This window comes from Lithobates pipiens, unplaced genomic scaffold (genome assembly GCF_037356315.1).
Source record: "Lithobates pipiens isolate NorthernLeopardFrog02 unplaced genomic scaffold, aLitPip1_a1.2 Scaffold_18, whole genome shotgun sequence".
Lineage (NCBI taxonomy): Eukaryota > Metazoa > Chordata > Amphibia > Anura > Ranidae > Lithobates > Lithobates pipiens.
The window spans coordinates 558,415,393-558,439,287 of NW_027507758.1; the positions used below are offsets into that span (position 1 = coordinate 558,415,393).

The following is a 23,895-nucleotide window of genomic DNA, read 5'->3' on the forward strand; positions in this document are numbered from 1 at the left end:
CTGAGTAAATTGATACCCAACATGTCATGCTTCAAAATTGCGGCCACTCGTGAAATGGCGACAAAATTTTACCCTTAAAAATCTCCACAGGCGATGATTAAAAATTTCTACAGGTCACCAGTTTTGAGCTAGAGAAGAGGTCTAGGGCTAGAATTATTGCACTTGCTCTAATGATCGTGGCGATACCTTACATGTGTAGTTTGAACACCGTTTTCATATGTGGGCGCTACTCACATATGCATTCGCTTCGTCTAGACGGGGTGATTTAAAAAAAAAAAATCGTATTTATTTTACTTTTAATTTTTTATTTTGACACGGTCTTTTAAAAAAAGATTTTGGTCACTTTTATTCCTATCACAAGAAATGTAATAATCCCTTGTAATAGAAAAAGAGCATGACAGGACTTCTTAAATATGTAACCTGGGGTCAAAAAGACTTCAGATCTCATATTTACACTAAAATGCAATAAAAAAATAAAAAAAAAATGTCACTTGGAAAAAATTTTTTTTCCTTTAAGAGCTATGGGCTTTTTGAAGTTGCTTCCACCCTCCCATGCTATGGAGCTGAGCGGGGGCTATCTTCCCCTCAGTCGGCAGCCAGGCACCCACCGGAGAGGACAAGATGGTTTCTGCTGCTACGGGTGAGTTTGAGGCGGAGATGACCGGAGAGCTGCTGGAGGGGATCAGGCACCTTTCTCACCACGGATAAAAATGATCTTGCGGTGACCGCGCCGCGGAGACCACTTTCTCCCTCAAAGAAATGCACAGCGTTCCCGAAAATACCTGGGGTTATGGCAGCTAGCTGCTGCCATATCCCCAGTATTTTGCGTCAAATTACCGATGGTCTCTGCTGCTACAGGTGAGTTTGGTAAGAGACGGGGATGACAGGAGCGCTGCGGGAGGGGATCGGGCACCTTTCTCGCCACGGATAAAAGTAATCTTGTGGCGACCGCGCCGCGGAGACCACTTTTATCCTAAAAAGAAATGCACGGCGTTCCCAAAAATACTTGGGGTTATGGCAGCTATCTGCTGCCATATCCCCAGTATTTTGCGTCAAATTTCCGACGTACGGGTACATCATTTTGAATGTAGTGGTTAAGGTGCCAATTTGACCTGGCACTTGGTGTATACAGCATTGGTTTGTAAAGAGAGCCGGCCATCCCGCTTCCGTAGTCAGAAGTGCGGCTCTGATCCCCGTCTGTGATGCATCATGATGATGCAGGTATAGCTTCAACATGTTTCTACCTGATTGGTCTTCCTCAGGAGCTTCCAGAGGATGACCAATCAGGTGGAAATGCATTGAAGCTATACTGGCGTCACCATGACTATAGAAGGGAGGGGGTGGCCGGCTTCCTTTACAAACCAATGCTGTATACACCAGGTGCCAGGTCAAATCGACACTGGATCAACTTGGGTACAATCAGCCTGCCCATACATGGATCGAAATTTGGCCATGCCCTGCTGAACCGAACCAATTTCGATCCATGTATGGCTGGCTTAAATAGTGTGAAACAAGAGGGTTGATTTACTAAAGGCAAAAACTTCACTTTGCAAGGAAAGTTGCACTCAGCAGTTTGTGCTAGAGGGAAATTCTAAGACATGTCCCCTCTCTACATAAGTTCTGTAGATTTTAATAAATGATAATGAATTTTTGTTATATGGCTGTTTTGAAGATGCAGTTTGTTCTAGACAAAATACCTCTGAAACTGCCCAGAAACAGACCTTCAAATTGGCCATCTAACATAAACAGTATTGGTACTCATTGGAGGGGGGGTGGGGGAGAATGAGACTCGGTGTGGGTGGGAAGGGGTGTTGGGGAGAATATGGCAGTGGTCCACTAATACTCTCTGGGGGGGTGAATACGTCATTGGTGCTCAGTGGAAACTCACTTGATGCTGTGGGGTTGATTTACTAAAGGCAAATAGGCTGTTCACTTTGTGAGGGAAGTTTTATTTTGCTAAATAATTTTTCCCACAGCTTAGTGAAGCTCTGCTGACATCCAACATCTAATCAATGTGCAAGCAAACATGCTGTTGTTTTATTTTCCTTGCAGTGATTAGGTATTCTTTGCAAAGTGAATTTCACTTAGTTATTCACTAAGTTCTGGGAATAATCCCCTTGCAAAGTGAACAGGCTATTTGCCTTTAGTAAATCAACCTTATAGCATCAACTGAATTCCCACTGAGCATGAACCCCCTATTCTTCCTCCATTGAGTACCAGTTCTGTATTGTCCCTCATCACTAACCAAGAAACTCACACTGGGGTTGATTTACTGACGGTAAATAGACCGTGCACTTTGCAAGTGCAGTTGCACTCATTTTTCCTTAGTAAATGTAAATGTTGTAAACCTTCACTTTGTAAAGAATAGCAAAGAAAGTACTGATCAGTGTATTCCGATGGTGGGGCAGCCTCCCGCTGTCAGAATTCAATATCTCAGCAAGAGGGATCTCCCCATCAATGTCAAGTGTGTGGATGGGAGATTCAAGTCCGTTGTTTTTTTTTCAACCCACGTTGTCATGTGACTTTGTGTCCAAAGTCGCATAAGGCCCCTTCCGTTTGGCACACTCCACTTGCTCGGCGGGGATCGATCCCCTGATCCCAGCTGAGAAGGTGAATGACCGGTCTGTCTCTGCTCACTGTGCTGAGACGCACCTGTCAGAGTCCCGCTCTAGTCTATGGGGAGATCAGATGAAACTGGACCGCCTGTCTGTTTTCATCCAATCCGATCCGCCAAACGGATGGAATATAGGACCACCATTCCTCTGGATTTATCGGATAGCAGTCATCCGCTGCCCCGTTGATGTAAATGGAGTGTCCGACCAGGTCTGCCTGAAAAACTCACAGTCAGACCTGAGCGGACAGCCTGTGTGAAAGGTGCCTTAGCGTGAATAGAGCCTAAAGGTGTTACTTGCAGCAAAGTAATAATACATAATAAATTGGTAATTGATTAATATAGCTCCTAACTGTCCCTAATTTGGAAGGACTGTGCCTCCTTTGGAACAAAGGCCCTCAGTCCTACTTATTTGTCCCTCATTTTGGTCTGATGTATATACTTGTATAAAAAATACACTATCTATTCATCAAAAAGAGTTATACAGTGCTAAAATTCATATACCCCACTTTATATAAAATTAAAATGAAAGAAATTTAAATAAAAACTTTTACTTTTAACTTTACACTGTAGCCATAACTTAAAGCGGTTGTATACCCGCTTATGTAAAAAAAAAAAAAAAAATGTAAGGCATAATGAGCTAGTATGCATAGTAGCTCATTATGAAATACTTCCCTTAGAATGAGGTCCTCGCCTCGCAGCCTGGTCCACGCTGAGGGAGCTGACATTTTGCCCTCTGCATTTCTTTCGGATTCACGGCTCTAGCCACTAACAGCACTGACGTCACTCCTAGACATGTGCGGGGGAGTCTCCTTCCCGGCAAGATGCTGCCGGACCTTCAGCCATACAGGTTTAGGAGCTATTAATTTTACCTACAGGTAAGCCTTATTAAAAATTTTAAATAAGGGCATACAACCACTTTAAAGTGTACCTGTATCAAAAGGATAAAAAAAAATTTCAGGATGTTCAAATCTTCCATTCTAAAAAGAAAAAGTATTCTACTTTGTCTTCCCCTCTGAGGGTCAATGGGCAACTTGGTTTGCACAGTCAAGACTCTGCACCAAAATTTGGAATCGACACCCTAATGTTCTGGTGGAAGTGATGTTGTTTTCTGTCCAGAATTCGGCTTTAAGCAAAGCACAGGGGAAGACTACTACTCATTTGCTACAAGTAGCAGCTGCTTCTGAAAATCCCTTTTTTCTTCCTCTTTTTTTCCTAGTGGAAAAGAAAACTACCTCATATGCCCTGAATCTAATCAGAATAAAAGTTGATTCTACTCCTGCCAAGCAAATAGGATGATCATTTTTCACATTCTTACATTTTCCAGGGCAGTTTCAAGTTAGATTATATTTCTGTTGCTTATAAGTTCCTGCAAGCTCCCTCAGGCCCTGCCCTGCTTGTAGCAGTAAGGGCCCAAGTGAATTTTACGGGGGGAAATCTCACTAAGGTTTCACGCCGAACGTTTTGTGTTGTCTGCAGCAGATACAGTTAATGTTTTGTGCGCGCCTGATTAGTGTGGAAAAAAAAAATTAATGCGCTCCTGTATTATGATTTATGGGCCGAAGTCATCGGCCGGTGTCATTTTGCCAACTCTGAAATTGTATATTTTTTTCCAAGACCACCCCCCCCCCCCCTTTTTTTTTTCTATTTGATTCAAATATTAGACCCAGCTACTGTTTTTGTTGATTTCTTCAGACTTGTGAATAGGTCTAATTCAAATGTTAGCAGCGTGAGATCTGAAATTATTAATGCTCCAATTCAGACAGTGATATTGAGTGAAGTATTGCCCAAGTGCTTGAGATGGAGAGAGCTAGAATTTCATGAAATGGTTTTCAGGTGCACTTGGAACTCTTGTCAACTCGTGTAACATGCAAGTTTAATATTCCCTTTTATACAGCTTTTGATTTCTACTTTTAGAACTTTTTTAAGGTGTGCATGTGATTATAACTGATCCTATTATTCTGTGTAAAAAAACTTATTTCTATGTAATTATATATGTATCGTATATGGAGGCAGGCATTATTGCTAATTACAGTATGTGGCCTAATTTATGTGGACTCCACTCGAAGTTATTGAGTTCAGGTGTTTCCAGTGAAGGGTTTTGTGAATACTACAGCACACAAAGACATTTTAGACAATTGTGCATTTTCAAACTGGCATCAGTACCCGAGCTCACAAATTGGCTGAATGGGCACGAACCCCCACATACACACTATAAAACCCTTCCTAGTAGACCCCTTTCAGATGGGCAAACCGATCAGGCCCGCCTGTCAATTTTTCAGGTGGACCCGATCGGACCCCCCTAGTGTCTTCTATGGAGTGGTGAATGTCTCCAGACACCTGCCACCATCCAATCTGATCCTGTCCACCAAAAACAGATAGATGGGGGAACCTATTCCCCATCCATCTGGTGGATTGAATGGCATTGGATGGAAATGAACAAGCAGTCTGTTTCCATCTGATTGCCCCATAAATGATAGCAGGCTGTGTCCAAGTCCACACAGAAATGTCATCCGCCTGCTCAGCGGAGAGATCCTCTACTAAGCAGGTGTATTCCGCTTCATAAGGCTGAGGAATGTCAGCTGTTAGAGCCACAAAGGGGTGGACATCTTTTTATTATGAACTTGGAACGGGAGGTCTACCAAGCTCATATACAGTGCCTTGAAATGTTCTGCATTTTGTCATGTTACAACCAAAAATGTAAACGTATTTTATGTGATAGACCAACATAAAGTGCAACATAATTATGAAGTGGAAGGAAAATGATAAATGGTTTTCAAAATGTTTTACAAATCCACATGTGAAAAGTGTGGTGTGCATTTGTATTCAGCCCTTTTTACTCTGATACCCCTAACTAAAATCTAGTGGAACCAGTTGCCTTCAGAAGTCACCTAATTCGTAAATAGAGTCCACCTGTGTGTAATTTAATCCCAGTATAACTACAGCTGTTCTGTGAAGCCCGTTTGTTAGAGAACCTTTGTAAACAAACAGCATCAAGAAGGCCAAGGAACAGACCAGACAGGTCAATGATAAAGTTGTAGAGAAGTTTAAAGCAGGGTTAGGTTATAAGAAAAATATCCCAAGCTTTGAACGTCTCAAGGAGCACTGTTCAATCCATCATCCGAAAATGGAAAGAGTATGGCACAACTGCAAACCTACCAAGATGAGGCTGTCCACCTAAACTGACAGGCCGGGCAAGAAGAGCATTAATCAGAGAAGCCAAGAGGCTCATAGTAACTCAGGAGGAGCCGCAGAGATCCACAGCTCAAGTGGGAGAATCTGTCCACAGGACAACTATTAGTCATGTACTCCACAAATCTGGCCTTTATGGAAGAGTGGCAAGAAGAAAGCCATTGTCGAAACAAAGCCACAAAAATTACTGCTTGCAGTTTGCGAAAAGCCATGTGGGGGCACATGTGGAAGAAGGTGCTCTGGTCAGATGAGTCCAAAATTAAACTTTTTGGCCTAACACTGCACATCACTCTGAACACAACATCCCCACTGTGAAATATGGTGGTGGCAGCATCATGTTGTGTAAATGTTTTTCTTCAGCATGGACAGGGAAGCTGGTCAGAGTTGTTGAGAAGATGGATGGAGCCAAATACAGGGCAATCTTCAAAGAAAATCTATTAGAGTCTGCAAAAGACTTCAGACTGGGGCGGAGATTCAACTTCCAGCAGGACAATGACCCTAAACATACAGCCAGAGCTACAATGGAATGGTTTAGATCAAAGTATATTCATGTGTTAGCATGGCCCAGTCAAAGTTCAGACCTAAATCCAATTGAGAATCTGTGGCAAGACTTGAAAATTGCTGTTCACAGACGCTCTCCATCCAATCTGACAGAGCTTGAGCTATTTTGCAAGGAAGAATGGGCAAACATGTCACTCTCTAGATGTGCAAAGCTGGTAGAGACATCCCCAAAAATACTTGCAGCTGTAATTGCAGTGAAAGGTGATTCTACAAAGTATTGACTTCAGTGGGGCTGAATACAAATGCACCCCACACTTTTCAGATATTGATTTGTAAAAAAAATTGAAAACCATTCATAATTTTCCTGCCACTTACCAATTATGCACCACTTTTCTTGGTCTATCACATAAAGCCCCAATAAAATACATTTATATTTTTGGTTGACATGACAAAATGTGGAAAATTTCAAGGGTTATGAATACTTTTTTAAGACACTGTAGGTGTGATAGAAGTCCACAGGCTTTGACCATATACACTATATTGTCAACAGTATTGGGACTCCTGCCTGTTCGTCCACTCCTGCCAAGTTCCACCACCCCAAACTTGTTCATCCATGTCTTTATGGACTTTGCTTTGTGCACTGGTCCAAATCATTTGGTGGAGGGGGATTATGGTGTGGGGTTGTTTTTCAGGGGTTGAGCTTGGCTCCTTATTTCCAGAAGGGAACATTTAAGATGTCAGCATACCAAGGCATTTTGGACAATTGTATGCTCCCAACTTTGTGTGAACAGCTTGGGGATGGCCCCTTCCTGTTCCAACATGATCGCTCACCAGTGCACAAATCAAGGTCCATAAAGACATGGATGAACAAGTTTGAGGTGTATGAACTTGACTGGCCTGCACAGAGCACTGACCTCAACCCGATAGAACACCTTTGGGATGATTTAGAGTGGAGACTGCAAGCCAGGCCCTCTCGTCCAACATCAATGCCTGACCTCACAAATGCGCTTCTGGAAGAACGGTCAAACATTCCCATAAACCCTCCTAAACCTTGTGGACAGCCTTCCCAGAAGAGTCAAAGCTGTTATAGCTGCAAAGGGTGAGGCAACTCAGTATTGAACACTACGGATTAAGGCTGAGATGCCATTAAAGTTCATGTGTGTGTAAAGGCAGGCGTCCCAATACTTTTGTAATATACAGTGGGTAAAAGAGACATTAAAGGACGTGAGTGAATGTGTCTCTAAAGTGATGGTAAACCTCCTCTTAGCCCTTGTACACACGGTTGGAGATTCCGACGGAATGTGTCCGATCAGACCGTTTTGTCAGATAATCCAACAGTGTGTGGTCTCCATCAGACTGTTTCCATCTGAGTATTCGACGGACCAAGTTTTCCAACTTGTCGGTAAAATTTTCTGACAACATGATCCGATCGGACTTTGTCCGATCATGTGTAGAGAATTCCGATCGGACAAAGTGCCACGCATGCTCAGATCAAATTCCTACACCAAAGCTATTGGCTACTAGCGGGAACGTAGTCCCATCGTAACGAAATAACGTCATCACGTTCTGAACGATTGGATTTTCCAACAACTTTGTCCGACCGTGTGTATGCAACAGTTTCGGACAAAATCCGTCGGACAAAATCCGATGGATTTGGTTGTCGGCATGTCCGACTGTGTGTACAAGGGCTTAGACAGTTGCCACAAGAACAAGTGTCCCCATTGGAGGCTTTCCCCGCTATTACTTTTCTAGGGATTTTTCTTCCATTTCAGTGCAGGGACAGCAGTCACCAGAAACAAAAGAGGAAATCTCACTAATGAGCGCATATACAGCAATACTAACCTGACAGCAACTAGAAAAGGATGTCTACCTAGGATTGTAGATACTCCTACACATCTGCATTGCATGATGATAAAGTACCTGAAGGGGCAAGATTATACAATATCCTTGGGTTTTCATCTATGGAAAGGTGTCTTTTCCACACCATGTTGGCTTTGTGATCTCATATAAAATGATATGTGTTATGTTATTGCGCTGTATTGCATTAATTCTGTCCTTTCATTGTTTCTAAAAAAATAAAGAATTTAAAGGAAAGAAAAACCCAGAAACAAACTGCTTACCTCTCTATCTAAATATAAAATAAAAATGGCTTTAGATACACTTATCCTAGATCTACAACCAAGCCTGTCTGACTTAAATCAATGTGACTCAGATTCTATTTTAGCAGTTACGGATCAGACGGCTTTTTCATTTAAACTTGGCAGCACAGATATGTCAATGAGCAGTCAGAATATTGATAGTATTGATCATTTTGTCCTGGTCAGCCATAATTACTATATTACTAGATGGTAAGAGAAGGTTCTATGGATATAGTACTTTATAAGACCTCTTCTGTTTTTGTTTTGTTTTTTTCATGTGAAAGAATTAAACTATCTGTCTGTGACCCATTTGGGGAGAATTCCCCCTAACTTCCTATCTCCTTGATGCTCATATAAGAATTGTGGGCTGGAGTTGTTAATGGGACAAGAAAGTATAGACAAGTGTTTCCAAACCTTTTTTCAGTCAAGGCACCCTTAAAATTTCACCCAATCTCGAGGCACCCCATTCTAAAATGTAAGAAACTATACTAATAGTTTTGCATAATGTAGCAACAGCCACATGCATACATTACCGGTGATTTAGCCAACATTAGTAGTGATTTATTCTTCCAAAGCAGATATATCTTTGCACACTGGTACTGATAAGTATTCCAATGTTTCTCTTCTCCTTCACTCAGTTAATGTGACCCTGGTGGTAACGGAAAAACAGGAAGAAACCCCCTAGGGTGGACTTTTTAGTCACACTTAATTAAACGTATAAATATTGTAGAGTAGTTTAGTAGAAAATAGTTTTATTCATTATTAAACATATTGGATAATATACATATAAAAATAGAATGTATTGCCAATTCATAACATTATCACCATATCCTAAAATAACAAAAATGATCCTCTTGCATCCAACGTGTTTCAGAGTACAGATATCTCCTTCTTCAGGGGTGTACGTTGAAGAGGAAAATGTATCTACAATATAATTTGAAGAAAGGTAAGTATCTAACAGTGAAAGTACATTGTGAGTAGCAATTACAGGATTTGCAGATACACTTACATCTACTTTTGGCTGACGTGGTGAATTAACATTCCATCATATTACATTTTAAAACAGAAAAAAGAATATCATCAAACTGGTGTTAACGGAGAGAGGCAGGTGCCCGACATCCTCCTTATCAACTGATGATATCATTGGTTGTTAGGACACTGGCAGCTGGAAGGCTCTAATAGTGCACAATGAAAACCTGTGGCTTTGTGTAACCAATAGGCAGGCTTGATCCACCCGCTGGCTTGTATATATCATTTTCTGAGCAATTCTAGGTATTTTGCCAAGGCACCCTGAAGACACCTGAAGGCACCCTGGTTGAAAAAGCCTAGTATAGACAATAACAAAAACTCTAAAAAGAAAAAAAAAATAGATTTTTGTCTCTGTCCCAATAGGGACAAAGACAGAAATAAAACCCTGCCTGAGATTCTAAACCTTCCTTGGTCTTTGTTTTGTTCAAAATGATATGAAAAGTATTGGACTGAGAAGGGATTTTATATAGTTGTTGGGGGGGTGGGGGCTCTGTCTAATTCTCTGCATTCTGACCATGAATCGGTAAGTTCAAATGTGGATTGTTTGAATCCCGTGTTAATAAATAACAGTTATATCCGTTAACATGCTTTCTTTTGTAAAATGTAGTTTTGTGCTTTATTACGGTACTTCTTGCCTTTGAAATCAATAAAAAAAAGAGATGTAGACTTTTTTCCTCCACATTCCTAATTTTGTTGTATATTTGTCATCTAAAGTGTAGCATCACTTTCAGCTTACATTTATTTATGTTTACATTTATTTTATTTTTCTGTTTTAGCTGCAGCAAGCTGCTGAAGTGTCTCAGATGAGAGGGGCACGGGTGGTGTCCCCTGAAGATCTCCTCTTCCTGATGCGCAAAGATAAGGTATTTTTGATGGAACTTTACTGACATCTATTTGTTTAGCTATACTTTTTTGTTTGCTGTGTGATTACAGTGCACAGCGTTTCAAGCGTAATTGTGGAGAAGCCCAAATAATTGAAAAGAAAAGATCTTTAGACAGGCATGATGCTTGCTGCTTTCCATGTGGCCGCTATAGCAGCTAGCAATAACCGCGTGTCGAAAATCCAGCATGCTGGTTGTTCATTCCGCCTGCCCGTAGATGGTTGGTTGTAATCTCGACCGATTTCTGCTAAAACCTGCCTAGATTCTAACCATCTATGGCCAGCTTAAGAATTTGTAACATCGTGCAAGGATTTTAAAGATTTGAAAATCTATGTGATAAGAAGCTCTTCTGGTGCTGGAAGCACATATACTCGCCCTTTAAGGTTAAAGTGGTTGTAAAGGCAGAAGGTTTTGTATCTTAATGCATTCTTAAAGCTGCGGCTTGGCTCAGGTGCCCCCATAGAAAGCTACTTGCTGTGGGGGCACTCAAGGGGAGGCAGGGGCTAGGAGCACCAAAGGGGGACCCAAGAAGGGGAGGATCTGGGCTGCTCTGTGCAAAATCACTACACAGTGCAGGTAAGTATAACATGTATGTTATTTTTATAGAAACAAATACATTAAACTCTACAGTCACTTTAAAATCACTCTCCACTGAGGGTCAACCAGAGCTCATGTTGAGGTGACAGAAAGACTTTTGTGATATCCTTCAGTCACTAAGACAGTTAGCTTATCTCTTCATCTCTACTTTATCAGAACAATTAAATAAAACATTGGGAAAAACCTATCAATCTGCTTGACGACTGTTGTGTATTTATGCTATTACGTTTTTGGAACACGTTTAAAGTTTAACTGTTAGGGGGATGGTGAAGGCATCATTTTAGAGAGTAGCTTAAACCTTGGCTGCGGATTTTAAGGTTTAAGTGTTAAGGCATGCATTAAAGTCAGTGATAGTTTAAATGTTGATGATTTTTATTTGTCGTGCCCTAAAGAGCTCTGAACTGGCCTTTCTGACACTAAAGCAAAGTATTGAAGTGTTACTAAACCCAGGAGCCTGCATTCACTATATCTGGTCTCCCACATTACACAGAACATGGAAATTAAATAATTTTAGTAAATATAAATGGCTAAATACCCTTTCTCATCAGTAGTATATAGCAGACCTGTGACTTCTATTAGTTCCTGATAACGCTTGTAGGAGGCATTTTCATACTGCACTAAGCTGTCTTATCAGAATCCAGGACCCCTGACCCTCTATCTGGACAGTGCTGATGGGCCTTGTGCTGATCACATACACCCTCCCAAAAAACAAAAAATCTCTCTAGCAATACACACCAAAGTGAGCATGTGCAGCCTGACTCCAAATGCTCTGTGTTATCCAGACATGTTCTGGAGTCAGTGGAAGAAGAGGAGGATCTGTTCATACAAGATCAAGCAGAATTTTTACACAATGCAGAGGATTAACCCCTTAGGTTCCACAGTGAGCATAACAAGCATGCTTCACTGCATATACAGACTGATTTTACTGTTGTGGGTTTAGTAACACTTTAAAGGTGAATGCAGCAGCTTTACCGTTTTCTTTTCTGGAAAGAAATTGTATCTTTTCTGATTGGGCTTATTGTAGTCACTGTTTTCCCCTTGTTCTACAGAAAAAGCTAAAACGGTTACTAAAATACATGGTGTTCCGGGACTACAAATCCAAAGTCCTGAAGGCAGTAGATGAAGAAGATATTGAAGGTAAGTTTTCTTTTTAGTATTCTATTGACACATTAAGCTAAAAAGGAAACAAAATAGTTTGTCAGTACTGTAATAGTTTTCAGTCACATTTAGCTGGACTTGTTCTGTAATGCTGAAAGACATTTATAGCTTCTTCAAGCCACCTTTTCAGTTCAAATGAGAATGTGTCAAGACAGATGTTGATTGTCCAAAAGGTGTGTGGTGTGAAACTTCGGGAATCGCCCTTTTCTAGTTACATAATCCTATCTTTGTATATTGGAGGATTAACACCCATGCAGACTCTACACCAAGGATGGGGTTATGTACAGTATCTATAACAGGGTGGTTCCACAACTTTCACATCTTCCAATTCTGTTCTTGGACAATCAACATCTGCCTTTCCATGGTGACTGGATGAAGGGGTATGTGCTACCTGTGTGGATATACACCAATCAGCCATAACATTGTGACCACCCACATAATATTGAACAGCTCCCCCTTTTGCAGCCAAATCAGCCCTGACCTATATAGCAAAAATTCCACTAGACCTCTGAAGGTATGCTGTGGTATCTGGCACCAATCTGACAGTAGCAGAACGCTGCCTCTGCCAGCATACTTTCTTCCCATAGTGCTTCCTGGTGCCATCTCTTCCCACGGAAGTAACACACATGCACCCGGCCACCCGCATGATTTAAAAGAAAACATGATTCATTAGCTCAGGCAACCTTATTCCATTTCTCTGTGGTCCAGTTCTGATGCTCATGTGCCCATTGTAGGTGCCCTTGACTGTGGACATAGGTCAGCATGGGCTCCCTGACCGATCTGTGGTTACGCAAACCCCATGCACAACAAACTGTGATGCACTATGTGTTCTGACGCCTTTCTACCGGAACCAGCATTAACTTTTTCAGAAATTTGAGCTACAGTAACTCTTCTATTGGAGCAGATTACACGGGTTTGCCTTCGATACCCATGTTTATCAATAAACCTTGGCCACCCAGGACCCTTATACTGGTTTGCTAGTTTTCCTCACTTGGACCACTTTTGGTAGGTACTGACCACTGCAGAATGGGAACATCGCTGCAGTTTTGGAGTTGCTCTCAATTTTTTTCTGCTTTCAACACATCAGCTTCAGAGACAACATAGGATGAGTATGTTTATTGAAAACTGGCTACAGGGGGCAAGTTCAGAGGGTAGTGATAAATGGGGTGTACTCAAAATGCTCTGGGTGGAAAGTGGGGTCCCCCAGGGTTCGGTCCTGGGACCAATCCTATTTAATTTATTCATAAACGACCTGGAGGATGGGGCAAACAGCTCAATCTCTGTATTTGCAGACGATACTAAGCTAAGCACTAACTTCTCCGCAGGATGTGGAAACCTTGCAAGAAGATCTGAACAAATTAATGTGGTGGGCAACTACATGGCAAATGAGGTTTAATGTAGAAAAATTTAAAATAATGTATTTGGGTGGCAAAAATAGGAATGCAATCTACTCACTAGGGAGAGAACCTCTAGGGGAATCTAGGATGGAAGAGGACATGGGGGTCCTAGTAGATGATGCCATGAATGCAATGCCAGGCTGCTGCAAGCAAATCAAACAGAATATTGGCATGCATTAAAAAGGGGGATTAACTCCAGAGAGAAAACTATAATTCTCCCACTCTACAAGACTCTGGTCCGGCCGCACCTGGAGTATGCTGTCCAGTTCTGGGCACCAGTCCTCAGGAAGGATGTGCTGGAACTGGAGAGAGTCCAGAGAAGGACAACAAAACTAACAGGGACTGGAGCACCTAAGTTATGAGGAAAGGTTACGAGCACTGAACTTATTCTCTCTGGAGAAGAGACGCTTGAGAGGGGACATGATTTCAATGTACAAATACCATACTGGTGACCCCACAATAGGGATAAAACTTTTCCGCAAAAGGGAATTTAACAAGACACGCGGCCATTCACAAAAATTAGAAGAAAAGCGGTTTAACCTTAAACTACGTAGAGGGTTCTTTACTGTAAGAGCAGGAAGGATGTGGAATTCCCTTCCACAGGTGGTGGTTTTAGCGGGAGCATTGATGGTTACTTAAAAACTATTAGATAATCACCTGAACGACTGCAACATACAGTGATATACAATGTAATACTGACATATTATCACACACACAGGTTGGACTTGATGGATTTGTGTCTTTTTTCAACCTCACTTACTATGTAACTGTGTTCACTTGATGCCTAATATATTCCACCTACTTTAAGATGCCATTGTAATAAGATAGTCAGTGTTATTTACTTTACCGGTCAGTGGTCAGAATGTTATGGCTGATTGGTGTAAAATGCTGGGATATTTTACTGATATCGATTATAAGGTGGCTTGGATAAGCTATGAAATTTCATCAACATTACAGAACAAGTTCAATTGTACATGGCTAAATACTCCAGATATACAAGAGGCCAATCAATGCTGTCAGCTGAGAGTCCATTATGACTCCAGTAACTCTCAGCTAAAGAGAACTGGAGAGGCCTTCTTCCTGTAGCTCTTCTGATCTGTTTGTATATTTATTCTCATATTATTAAAAGTTCAAATCAATATTAGAAATGTTACCGTCCATAAATCATAATTGTATGATCCCTGTCTTTGAACGCATTGAATCAACCAAGTATGATAGATCAAGAATAAAAATCATTTTTATTTTTTGTTACCACAAAATGCATATCCTTTAACTACTTGCAACCCGCCCACCATCAAATGACGGAGGAATGGTGCAATTTTCTTTCTGGGTGGACGTCATATGACAGTCCGTCCATGTTGCTAGGACATGGCACGACCCTGAACTCTGTAAAGAGCCACTGACATGGCTTTTTAACCATGTGATCAGGTGTGTCCAATCACAGCCGGTCACATGTAAATGCAGGAAGTGCCTGTAATCATCTCTCATCACGTCCCACTGACAGAGTGTGTGGCAAGGAGAGCCGATCAGCGGCATCTCCTCGCAGGGGACATCAGAACAGGTAATTGGTGCACTGATCGTCAGTGCCCTGATTACAAAAAAAGCACCAGTGCCAGCAATCAGTGCCCACCAGTGGTGCCAGTCAGTGCTGGCTTTCAGTGCTGCTCACCAATGTCCAGCAGTGACACCTATCAGTGTCTGCCAGTGCCACCCAACAGTGCGCATCAGTGCCCATAAGTGCGGATCAAATAACACCAAAATAAAGCTCTATTTGTGGGAACAAAATGATAAAAAATTTCATATGGGTACAGTGTTGCATGACTGCGCAATTGTCATTCAGAGAGTGACAGCGCTGAAAGCTAAAAAATGGCCTGGGCAGGAAGGGGATGAAAGTGCCCTGTATTGAGGTAGTTAAAGAACTTCAGGTGAGCAGTGAAACTGCTTTCCCTACCAAAGAGTTTATTTTGTTCAGCCATTTTTGTGGTTCAAGCTTTGCCTTTCATTAAAGCAGCAGCACAGCTTGGCAAACTCACCCCCATACCCCTGAATAAACATTTAAGGAGTAGCAGCACACTTAAGCGATCATTCCCCTGCTCTCTATTTTCAGCATATTTCCGGTAGCACAGCCTGACTTATAATGCTGCTCCTCCCTCTCCTTATCAGAGAATGCCAGTAGACCAGCTTTTCTATTTTTACCCTAAAGGAACCTTCAAAATAATTTTCATGTCTCGGGGGAACCCCTGCTAAAAGCAACTCATTGGGAAAAATCCCCCTTACATTGGTGGTCAGTGGCAAGAATGTGCCTCTTAAAGTGGTGATCAGTTTGCACCATCAAATGGCAGGTCAGTTAGCCAAAGCTCAAGGAACCACCCCCAGCAACCTCTGGAGGAACCTTGGTTGACAATAACTGCAAAAGACTGACATAATTAAAGTGGTTGTAAAGCCTCAAGGTTTTTCAGCTTAATGCATTCTTTTCATTAAGGTGAAAAATGTGCTGTGCTGCTGTGCTGCATTGCATCACCCCCCCCCCCCCTTTTTCTTACCTAAGCCCAATCTGATGGGCTGTCAAATCCAGTGACAGGGGGGCGGGACCGAGTCCTGCTATCTGCGTGATTGGTTGCAGTAGTGGGACTCGTGTCCGCACGGGTGCCCCCAGGGAAAGAGGCTTTCTGTAGGCGTACCTGATGAAGAAGAGGGACCTGGAGCGGCAGTAGGGCACCCCAAAAGAAGAGGATTGGGGCTGCTCTGTGCAAAACGATTGCACAGAGCAGGTTAGTATAGACATGTTTGTTTTTTTTATTTTAAAAGCAAGCAAGGTTTTACAACCCCTTTTAACCTACTTACACTAGTTCAATTTCAATATGCAGCTGAATAAAGTACCATTTGGCCTTCAAATTAAAAAAAAGGGACTACATGCAATTATTCAGTCAAGTTTAAAAAAAAAACTTTTTAGTATTTTATTTCTTTGTCAATCTGAAGAATTTTTGTTTTTTTTCGCTCTTTAAAGCGGAAGAGACAGAAAGGATCTACCATTTGGTAGGCTGGTTGTAAGACAGATACACACACCATGCTTGTTATGAGGGAGCTGTTTCCTTTCATGGATGTTTTCTTAAACTGGGACTGATTAAGCCAGTAATTGATTTCAGCGTGTGTAATTTCAGTGTGGTGACAATGGGCAGAAGGGGTAGCTTTGAAGCTGATCGCAGAGGACAGCTGCTTGTGCATTATGCAGGAATCCTGCAGCACAGTCTACACAGACATCGGCACAGAGAGGTGTTCCATGTGTGTTTCCATGCCAGAGTCCGTGCCAACAGAATGGCTCATGAAGTGTAATAATTTCCTTTATGGTTCACTGATTATTCAGCTTTCTGTGGTTGCAAATGAAATAAAATGCCAGTACATCTCTTTCATTCATAACCTGCTCTGGAAGAATGATACCAAGTAACTGGTTGTTATAGTCAACACTGATGCTTTTAAACACTTCCAAATCAAGCTCTTAATTCTTAAAGAATGTTTAAAACCCATAAAAAAAGTTAAATATTGGATATAGTAAATTAGACATGGTACCTCAATTAGTTTCCTTATTTTAAGCTTATTTCAATTTATTTTCTTCTGGTGATCCTGCAAGTGTACACACATCTGTCCTAGGGTAGTGGTCTCCAAAAGGTTGCCCAGGAGCCAGATGCCCTTTACTTGCCCTTGTCTGGCCCCTGAAGCATGATTCCTGCCACTGACCTCAACAATTGGGCACTATTCCTCCCATTGACACCAACGATAGGGCACTGTGTACTCCAACTGGGCATGCCCCCCCCCCCCCAAAGTCTGAAGTACAGTAAACTTGCCCTTTGTTTAGAAGGGAAGGGACAGGGAGGGGGGCGGGATGAGCACCATCCGATTGCATTCAGTGAGAATCTCCTGTTTACTCGGCGGCCTCTTTAATACAAAGTCCAGCCGGCTTCTATGATAGACAGAACATCGGTCCAATGCCGGCCCAGGAGACGGGACTTCCTATTACAGAGGCCGCTGAGTAAACAGGAGATTCTCGCTGTATGTAATCTGACGGCGCTTGTCCCGCCCACCTCCCCGTTCCCTCCTAGGCAGCCCAAATTTCTGTATTGGCGTATAATGCGCACAACCTATTTGCACACGATTTTTGGGTGGAAACGTGTGTGGTGTACGCCAATAAATGCAGTATATAAAATAGCACTCTTAGGTTTGTCACTCATCCCCCTGATGATATTTTGAAGCCCTTTCATGTACTAAATAAATAAAATGAAAGCTGAACTCATGCAGAAATTAAAGAAAAAGACCCGTTTCACACTGCCGCGCCCAGAGAGTCGGCGGTAAAATGCCGATATTTTTAGCGGCATTTTACCATCAGATTTGCAGTGCCTTTCAGCCGCTAGCGGGGCGCTTTTACCCCCCGCTACCGGCTGAGAAAGGGTTAAAACCACCCGCAATACGTGGCAATAGTGGCGTTTTGCCGGCGGTAATGCAGCCCTGCCCCATTGATTTCAATGGGGAGCAGCGGTGGAGGAGTGGTAAAGATACCGATCCTTTACCACTCCAAAGAAGCTGCTGGCAGGACTTTTCCTGATGTCCTGCCAGCGCACCGCTCCAGTGTGAAAGCCCTCGGTGCTTTTTTTTTTAAACGCATAAGCTGTGGACATTATTTAATGTAACAGAGGGGATTGTAGAAAGAACACTGAGTTATGATAGCAGCAGGAGGGGAGGGCTGGGGAGCGGAAAGAGGCTGGCAGGCAGGTAGTAGTGGGGGAGAGGACCGAGGCACGTCAACTGACCACAGACATGATAAACTGTGGTCAGTTTACAGAGGGAGGGCAGAACCAGGCAGGATTAGCCAAGTATTTTATATGATACAAGGGGCCAAATGACACAGCCCAAGCATGCTGTAAAGGAACAGGATGCATGTATATATTTTTTTTAGAGTAACAAACGCTTTAAAGCGGAGGTCCACCCTAAAGTGGACCTTCCGCTCATTGGAACCCTCCCCCCCTCCGGCGCCACAATTGGCACCTTTCAGGGGGGAGGGGGGTGCAGGTACCTGTACAGTACAGGTATCTGCACCCACTTCCGGCGTAGATTCTGCAGAAGGTACACCCCTTTCCGCAGAATCTACGCCCCTTTCCGAAGGTCCCCCGCTGCCTGCTGGGAAACACACGGATCCCAGCGACAGCGGGGACCATCCTTATTGCGCAGCGCGACTCGCGCATGCGCAGTAGGGAACCGGGAAATGAAGCCGAAAAGGCTCCACTTCCCGATTCCCATACCCAAGATGGCGGCGGCAGCACCCAAGAGACGATCAAGAGATCGACTTCGGGTGCCGACATCGCGGGCGCGCTGGGCGGGTAAGTGTCATTATTTTAAAAGTCAGCAGCTGCAGTATTTGTAGCTGCCGGCTTTTAAAAAAAAAAAAAAAAAACGGCGGACTCCCGCTTTAAGTCCTGCTAGATCACTTCAGGCTGGCTATGTAAAAGATTACAAATAAATGCATATACTATTTAACCCTTTCCCGCTCAGCGTACGCAGATGTGCGTACTCGGCTTCCGGGGGTATACCGGGATGATGCCCGCACCTGCAGGCATCATCCCGGTACCGTTTTTTTCAGCAGGCGATTGGCTATCCAGGCATAACAACCGATGTGGCTAAAAGCCGCTCGGCTGTTATGCCGGAGGAGCGGGAGGGGACGTCCCCCCCTCCCGCCGCCTCCCGCCGTTGTTACTGGTGCTCCCGCTCGATCGGGAGCACCGATTCAAGTTGCGCTGCCTCCGGCTGCTGGGGAGGAACTGGAACGAAGCCGTAATCGGCTTCGTTCCAGTCTCCTCATAGTAAACACGGAAGCGACGTCATGACGTCACTTCCCGTTTACTCGGCTGCCAATGGCGCCGGTTTTAAAAAGATATACGGTATTCAGAATCGCCGTTTTCGGCGATCTGAATACATTGAAGTGTAAAGGTGGGATGGGGGGTCTTTTAGACCCCCCATCCCTCCATAAAGAGTACCTGTCACCACCTATTACTGTCACAAGGGATGTTTACTTTCTTGTGACAGCAATAAAAGTGATCACATTTTAATATTTATTTTTTAAAACAATTTAGTCATTTTAAAATAAATAAAATTAAAAAAAATTTTTTTTAAAGCGCCCGCCGTCCCCGCGAGCTCGCAAAGCAAAGAAAACGCATACAGAAGTCGCGCCCGCGTATGTAAACGGTGTTCAAATCACACATGTGAGGTATCGCCGCGATCGTCAGAGCGAGAGCAATAATTCTAGCACTAGACCTCCTCTGTATCACTAACCTGGTAACCGTAAACATTTTTTAAAGCATCGCCTATTGAGATTTTTAGGTACCGTACTTTGTCATCAATCCACAAGTGCACGCAATTATAAAGTGTGACATGTTTGGTATCTATTTACTTGGCGTAACATTATCTTTCACATTACGCAAAAAAATTGGGCTAATTTTACTGTTTTTTTTTTTTTTTTTTAATTCATGAAAGTGTCCCTTTTCCCAAAAAGTTGCGTTTAAAACACTGCTGCGCAAATACCGTGTGACATATAATATTGCAACAATCGCCGTTTTATTCTCTAAAGTCTCTGCTAAAAAATATATATATATAATGTTTGGGGGTTCCAAGTAATTTTCTAGCAAAAAATATGGATTTTAACTTGTAAACACCAAATTCCAAAAATAGGCTTAGTCATGAAAGGGTTAAAATCCAGTAATACACTGTTTTACCCTGCTCTGCACATGCTCAGTAGCTCTCCATTTTTAGGCACTTTTGGGCACTGCTGAATTTGTAGAGCCCAATCTGCTGACAGCTTTAAAGCAGAATTAAATCCTCCTATCCTTTACAGCCAAGGAAGCTGCTTCTGTTTGATTTGCAACTGCCAGTGGCACTGTGCATGTGATCAGTAATGACACCAGCCATTTGATGGTCTGACAGTTTGGTTGAGGACACAAGCAAATGTAACAGTTAGAAATCCTGGGCATTGCAGGAATGTAACTGTTTTTTGAAACCGGTAAATCAATGGTTTTGTTCTGTTTTATTATTTACTGCTGTTCAGGGGCTCTGGGCTTCAGCAAAATGAAGGCCTCCAGCAAGCAGAAACAGGAGCAACGCAGGAGGCAATTTACAGCACACACTAACTTTGGTAGCATAATTACTAATGTGGAATGTACATTATTTTGTAAAAAGTAATGGGACACCTGCCTTTACACGCACATGAACTTTCATGGCATCCCAGTCTTTGTCCGTAGGGCTCAATATTGAGTTGGCCCACCCTTTGCAGCTATAACAGCTTCAACTCTTCTGGGAAGGCTATTCACACAGGTTTTAGGAATGTGTCTATGGAAATTGTGACCAGGCCAGTCAAGTTCCGCCACCCCAAACTCGCTCATCCGTGTCTTTATGGACCTTGCTTTGTTCACTGGTGGGCAGTCATATTGGAACTAGAAGGGGCCATCCCCAAACTGTTCCCACAAAGTTGGCAGCATGAAATTATCCCAAATGTCTTGGTATTCTGACGTCTTAAGAGTTCCCTTCACTGGAACTAAGGGGCCAAGCTCAACAACTGAATAACAACCCCACACCATAATCCCCTCCTCACCAAATGATTTGGATCAGTGCACAAAGCAAGGTCCATAAAGACATAGAGGAACTGGACTAGCCTGCACAGAGTCCTGACATCAACCCAATAAAACTCCTTTGGGATGAATTAGAGTGGAGCCTTCTCATCCACATCAGTGCCTGACCTCACAAATGCGCTTTTGGAAGAATGGTCAAACATTTCCATACACACTCTCCTAAACCTTGTGGACAGCCTTCCCAGAAGAGTTGAAGCTCTTATAGCTGCAAAGCGTGGGCCAGCTCAATATTGAACCCTACGGAGTAAGACTGGGATGCCACTAAAGTTCTTGTGTGTGTAAAGGAAATAAGTAAGTAATGTCCCAATACTTTTGATAATATAGTGTATGTTGCTAAAGAACATTATTTTTTATCAAGTTGTTATGGGTAAAGTTCTAAGTATAGATCTGGACTTGGAATCACCTTCTGTACAGTAACAATCAGAAGAAGTTAGAGAGTAACATCACTAGGGGCCAACATGGTGTGTCCAACTACTTATGAGATAAGAAGAAACATTATGAAGGAAGGAGTACAAATGATTCACTGTGCTTCTGCTGTCCCTTCCCTGTCCAATCACATGATGGGATGCAGCGGAGAGAAGACAGCTGGCTAGGCAGCAATACAAACGCCTCGTGCAGGTAAAACGTCTCCCATACACAGTATGTCTTCAATGGTAAATTTAGTCATTTGCCTTGAGTTGAGCTTTAAAAGATCTGGAAAAGTGTGGCGTTTGTTACACGTTTTACTTTATGTACTAGTTGGAGGATATTTTGGGGCTTGTTCCTCTGGCAGCCAGAACTCCAAAAGCTACCCAACCAGTGGGCCCAGTTACGTCCAAGTTTCTGTACTGAATGTGTCGATCTGTATCCTTTTCACAGTAACAGCACTTTTATTTAGTCTGTAATGTTCTGTCTGCTTCTATGCACAATTTGAATCTGGAATGTCATGAGCTGGATAAGTGCGTTTTAATAACATCTTCACCTCTGCTGGACCTACTATTATATGGCAGCTCTGATGAGAAACATCAGTAGCTTTTCAGGGCTTGCCATATTCCCTTTTCCATCTTACGGTCTGTGTGCAGATTTAAAACACCTGAAATAATAACTTTCAGGAAAGAGAAGTGTATTTTTGGAAGACATTATGCAGTAATTAACATAACTTAGAAGGTTTTTAAATATATGTTATTCGCACAGTTTTGACTATCTTGAAAGGAATGTTCTCATTTTATTTTTCAACCATTCCATATTTCTGTTTCAAATGTTCGCATGTTGTCCTTAACATTCTCCTGTTCCTCCCTGTTTTTTGCCATTGCTTGTAATCTAGATTTGAAAGGGGGTTTCCAGTCTAAATAATTGTCGGGACCCTGTTTTTTGTATAGTAACGCTGAAGAGCTGCCATAGATTTCCCCCTTATAAACATACATTCAGCAAGTGTGGAAAAACATATGTACTGAAACTTAAACACAGAAAAGAGAAACTGGTGAAAACCGTTTCAAATTGAACTTATCCCTTGTGACCTTTTTCAGCCAATTGTGACTAAGCTTTTGAAAGCATGTTCATCTTAAGAGAAACTGAATTTTATTTGCTATAATTCCTTAAAACTAAATCCTCTTGTAAGATGCCATAAGGACTTTAAACAAGCCTGTGACCAGAGGAGGCCTGTGCATGGTGGGCGCACAGGCACTGCCCCCCCCCAACACTGCAGCTGCCCTCTCTATCCATGCGCCCTCCCCTTTCAGGATGCTGGGCGCATGAATTCCTATGGCGGTGATAGGTGGGGTTGTGTTTTTTTAAGCACCTGGTTACAGCCAGATGCTCTAATAGGCTTCAAAATAGGGTGGGCTTGGAGCACACTCACAGATCACCCCCGATCTGTGAAGCTGGGCTATATACTCTGTACTATGACGCTAAACTGTATACTCTGTCCTGTGATACTGAGCTGTATACTCTGTCCTGTGATACTGAGATGTATACTCTGTCCTGTGATACTGAGCTGTATACTCCCTCCTGTGATACTGAGATGTATACTCTGTCCTGTGATACTGAGCTGTATACTCCCTCCTGTGATACTGAGCTGTATACTCTGTCCTGTGATACTGAGCTGTATACTCTGTCCTGTGATACTGAGCTGTATACTCTGTCCTGTGATACTGAGATGTATACTCTGTCCTGTGATACTGAGATGTATACTCTGTCCTGTGATACTGAGCTGTATACTCTGTCCTGTGATACTGAGTTGTATACTCTGTTCTGTGATGTTGAGCTGTATACTCCTGACACTGTGGGTGGAAGAAAATTGAATACAGGGGATGGAGTGGGTGGATTCTATAAGGGGTGGGGCTTAAGAGAAGAGGGATGGGTCAAAAAGGAAGGCTTGGGTCTGGCACCCCCCCCCCCCATCCTAGAACTTTACCAGCCACCACTGCCTGTAACAGCAGTTTAAAGTGTATCTATAGCCAAACCCCCAATTAGTTATTTGTGTACTGTTCCATTTGGGAGATTTCCATTTGGGAGATTTCACTTCCGGCCCCTGTCCTGGAGGCACAACAGTGACAAAGACAAAGGAAATCTTTAAGGCTCCATTCACACCTCAGCATTTTGGAGCTTCGAGCTACAAAACCCTGGAGGAGAGAAATCCATTATTCTCTATGGAGAGGGTTCATTCACATCACCACTCCAAGTTGCCTAAAGCCAAATGCCTGAAGATAATGAAATTTAAAAAATAGTAACGTTATCTGAATAGAT

At 42.6% G+C, this 23,895-nt stretch overlaps 1 protein-coding gene across 2 annotated transcripts in view; it reads left to right on the forward strand.

The window, feature by feature from the left end:
- SUPT3H (SPT3 homolog, SAGA and STAGA complex component) overlaps positions 1-23,895 on the forward strand; it is a 712,703-nt gene that overhangs the window by 442,848 nt on the left and 245,960 nt on the right. For both annotated transcript variants that reach the window (XM_077488954.1, XM_077488955.1), the window contains exons 4-5: positions 10,248-10,334; positions 11,999-12,086. In XM_077488954.1, coding sequence (XP_077345080.1) covers positions 10,248-10,334; positions 11,999-12,086 — 175 coding nt within the window. The remainder of the gene's footprint in view (positions 1-10,247; positions 10,335-11,998; positions 12,087-23,895) is intronic.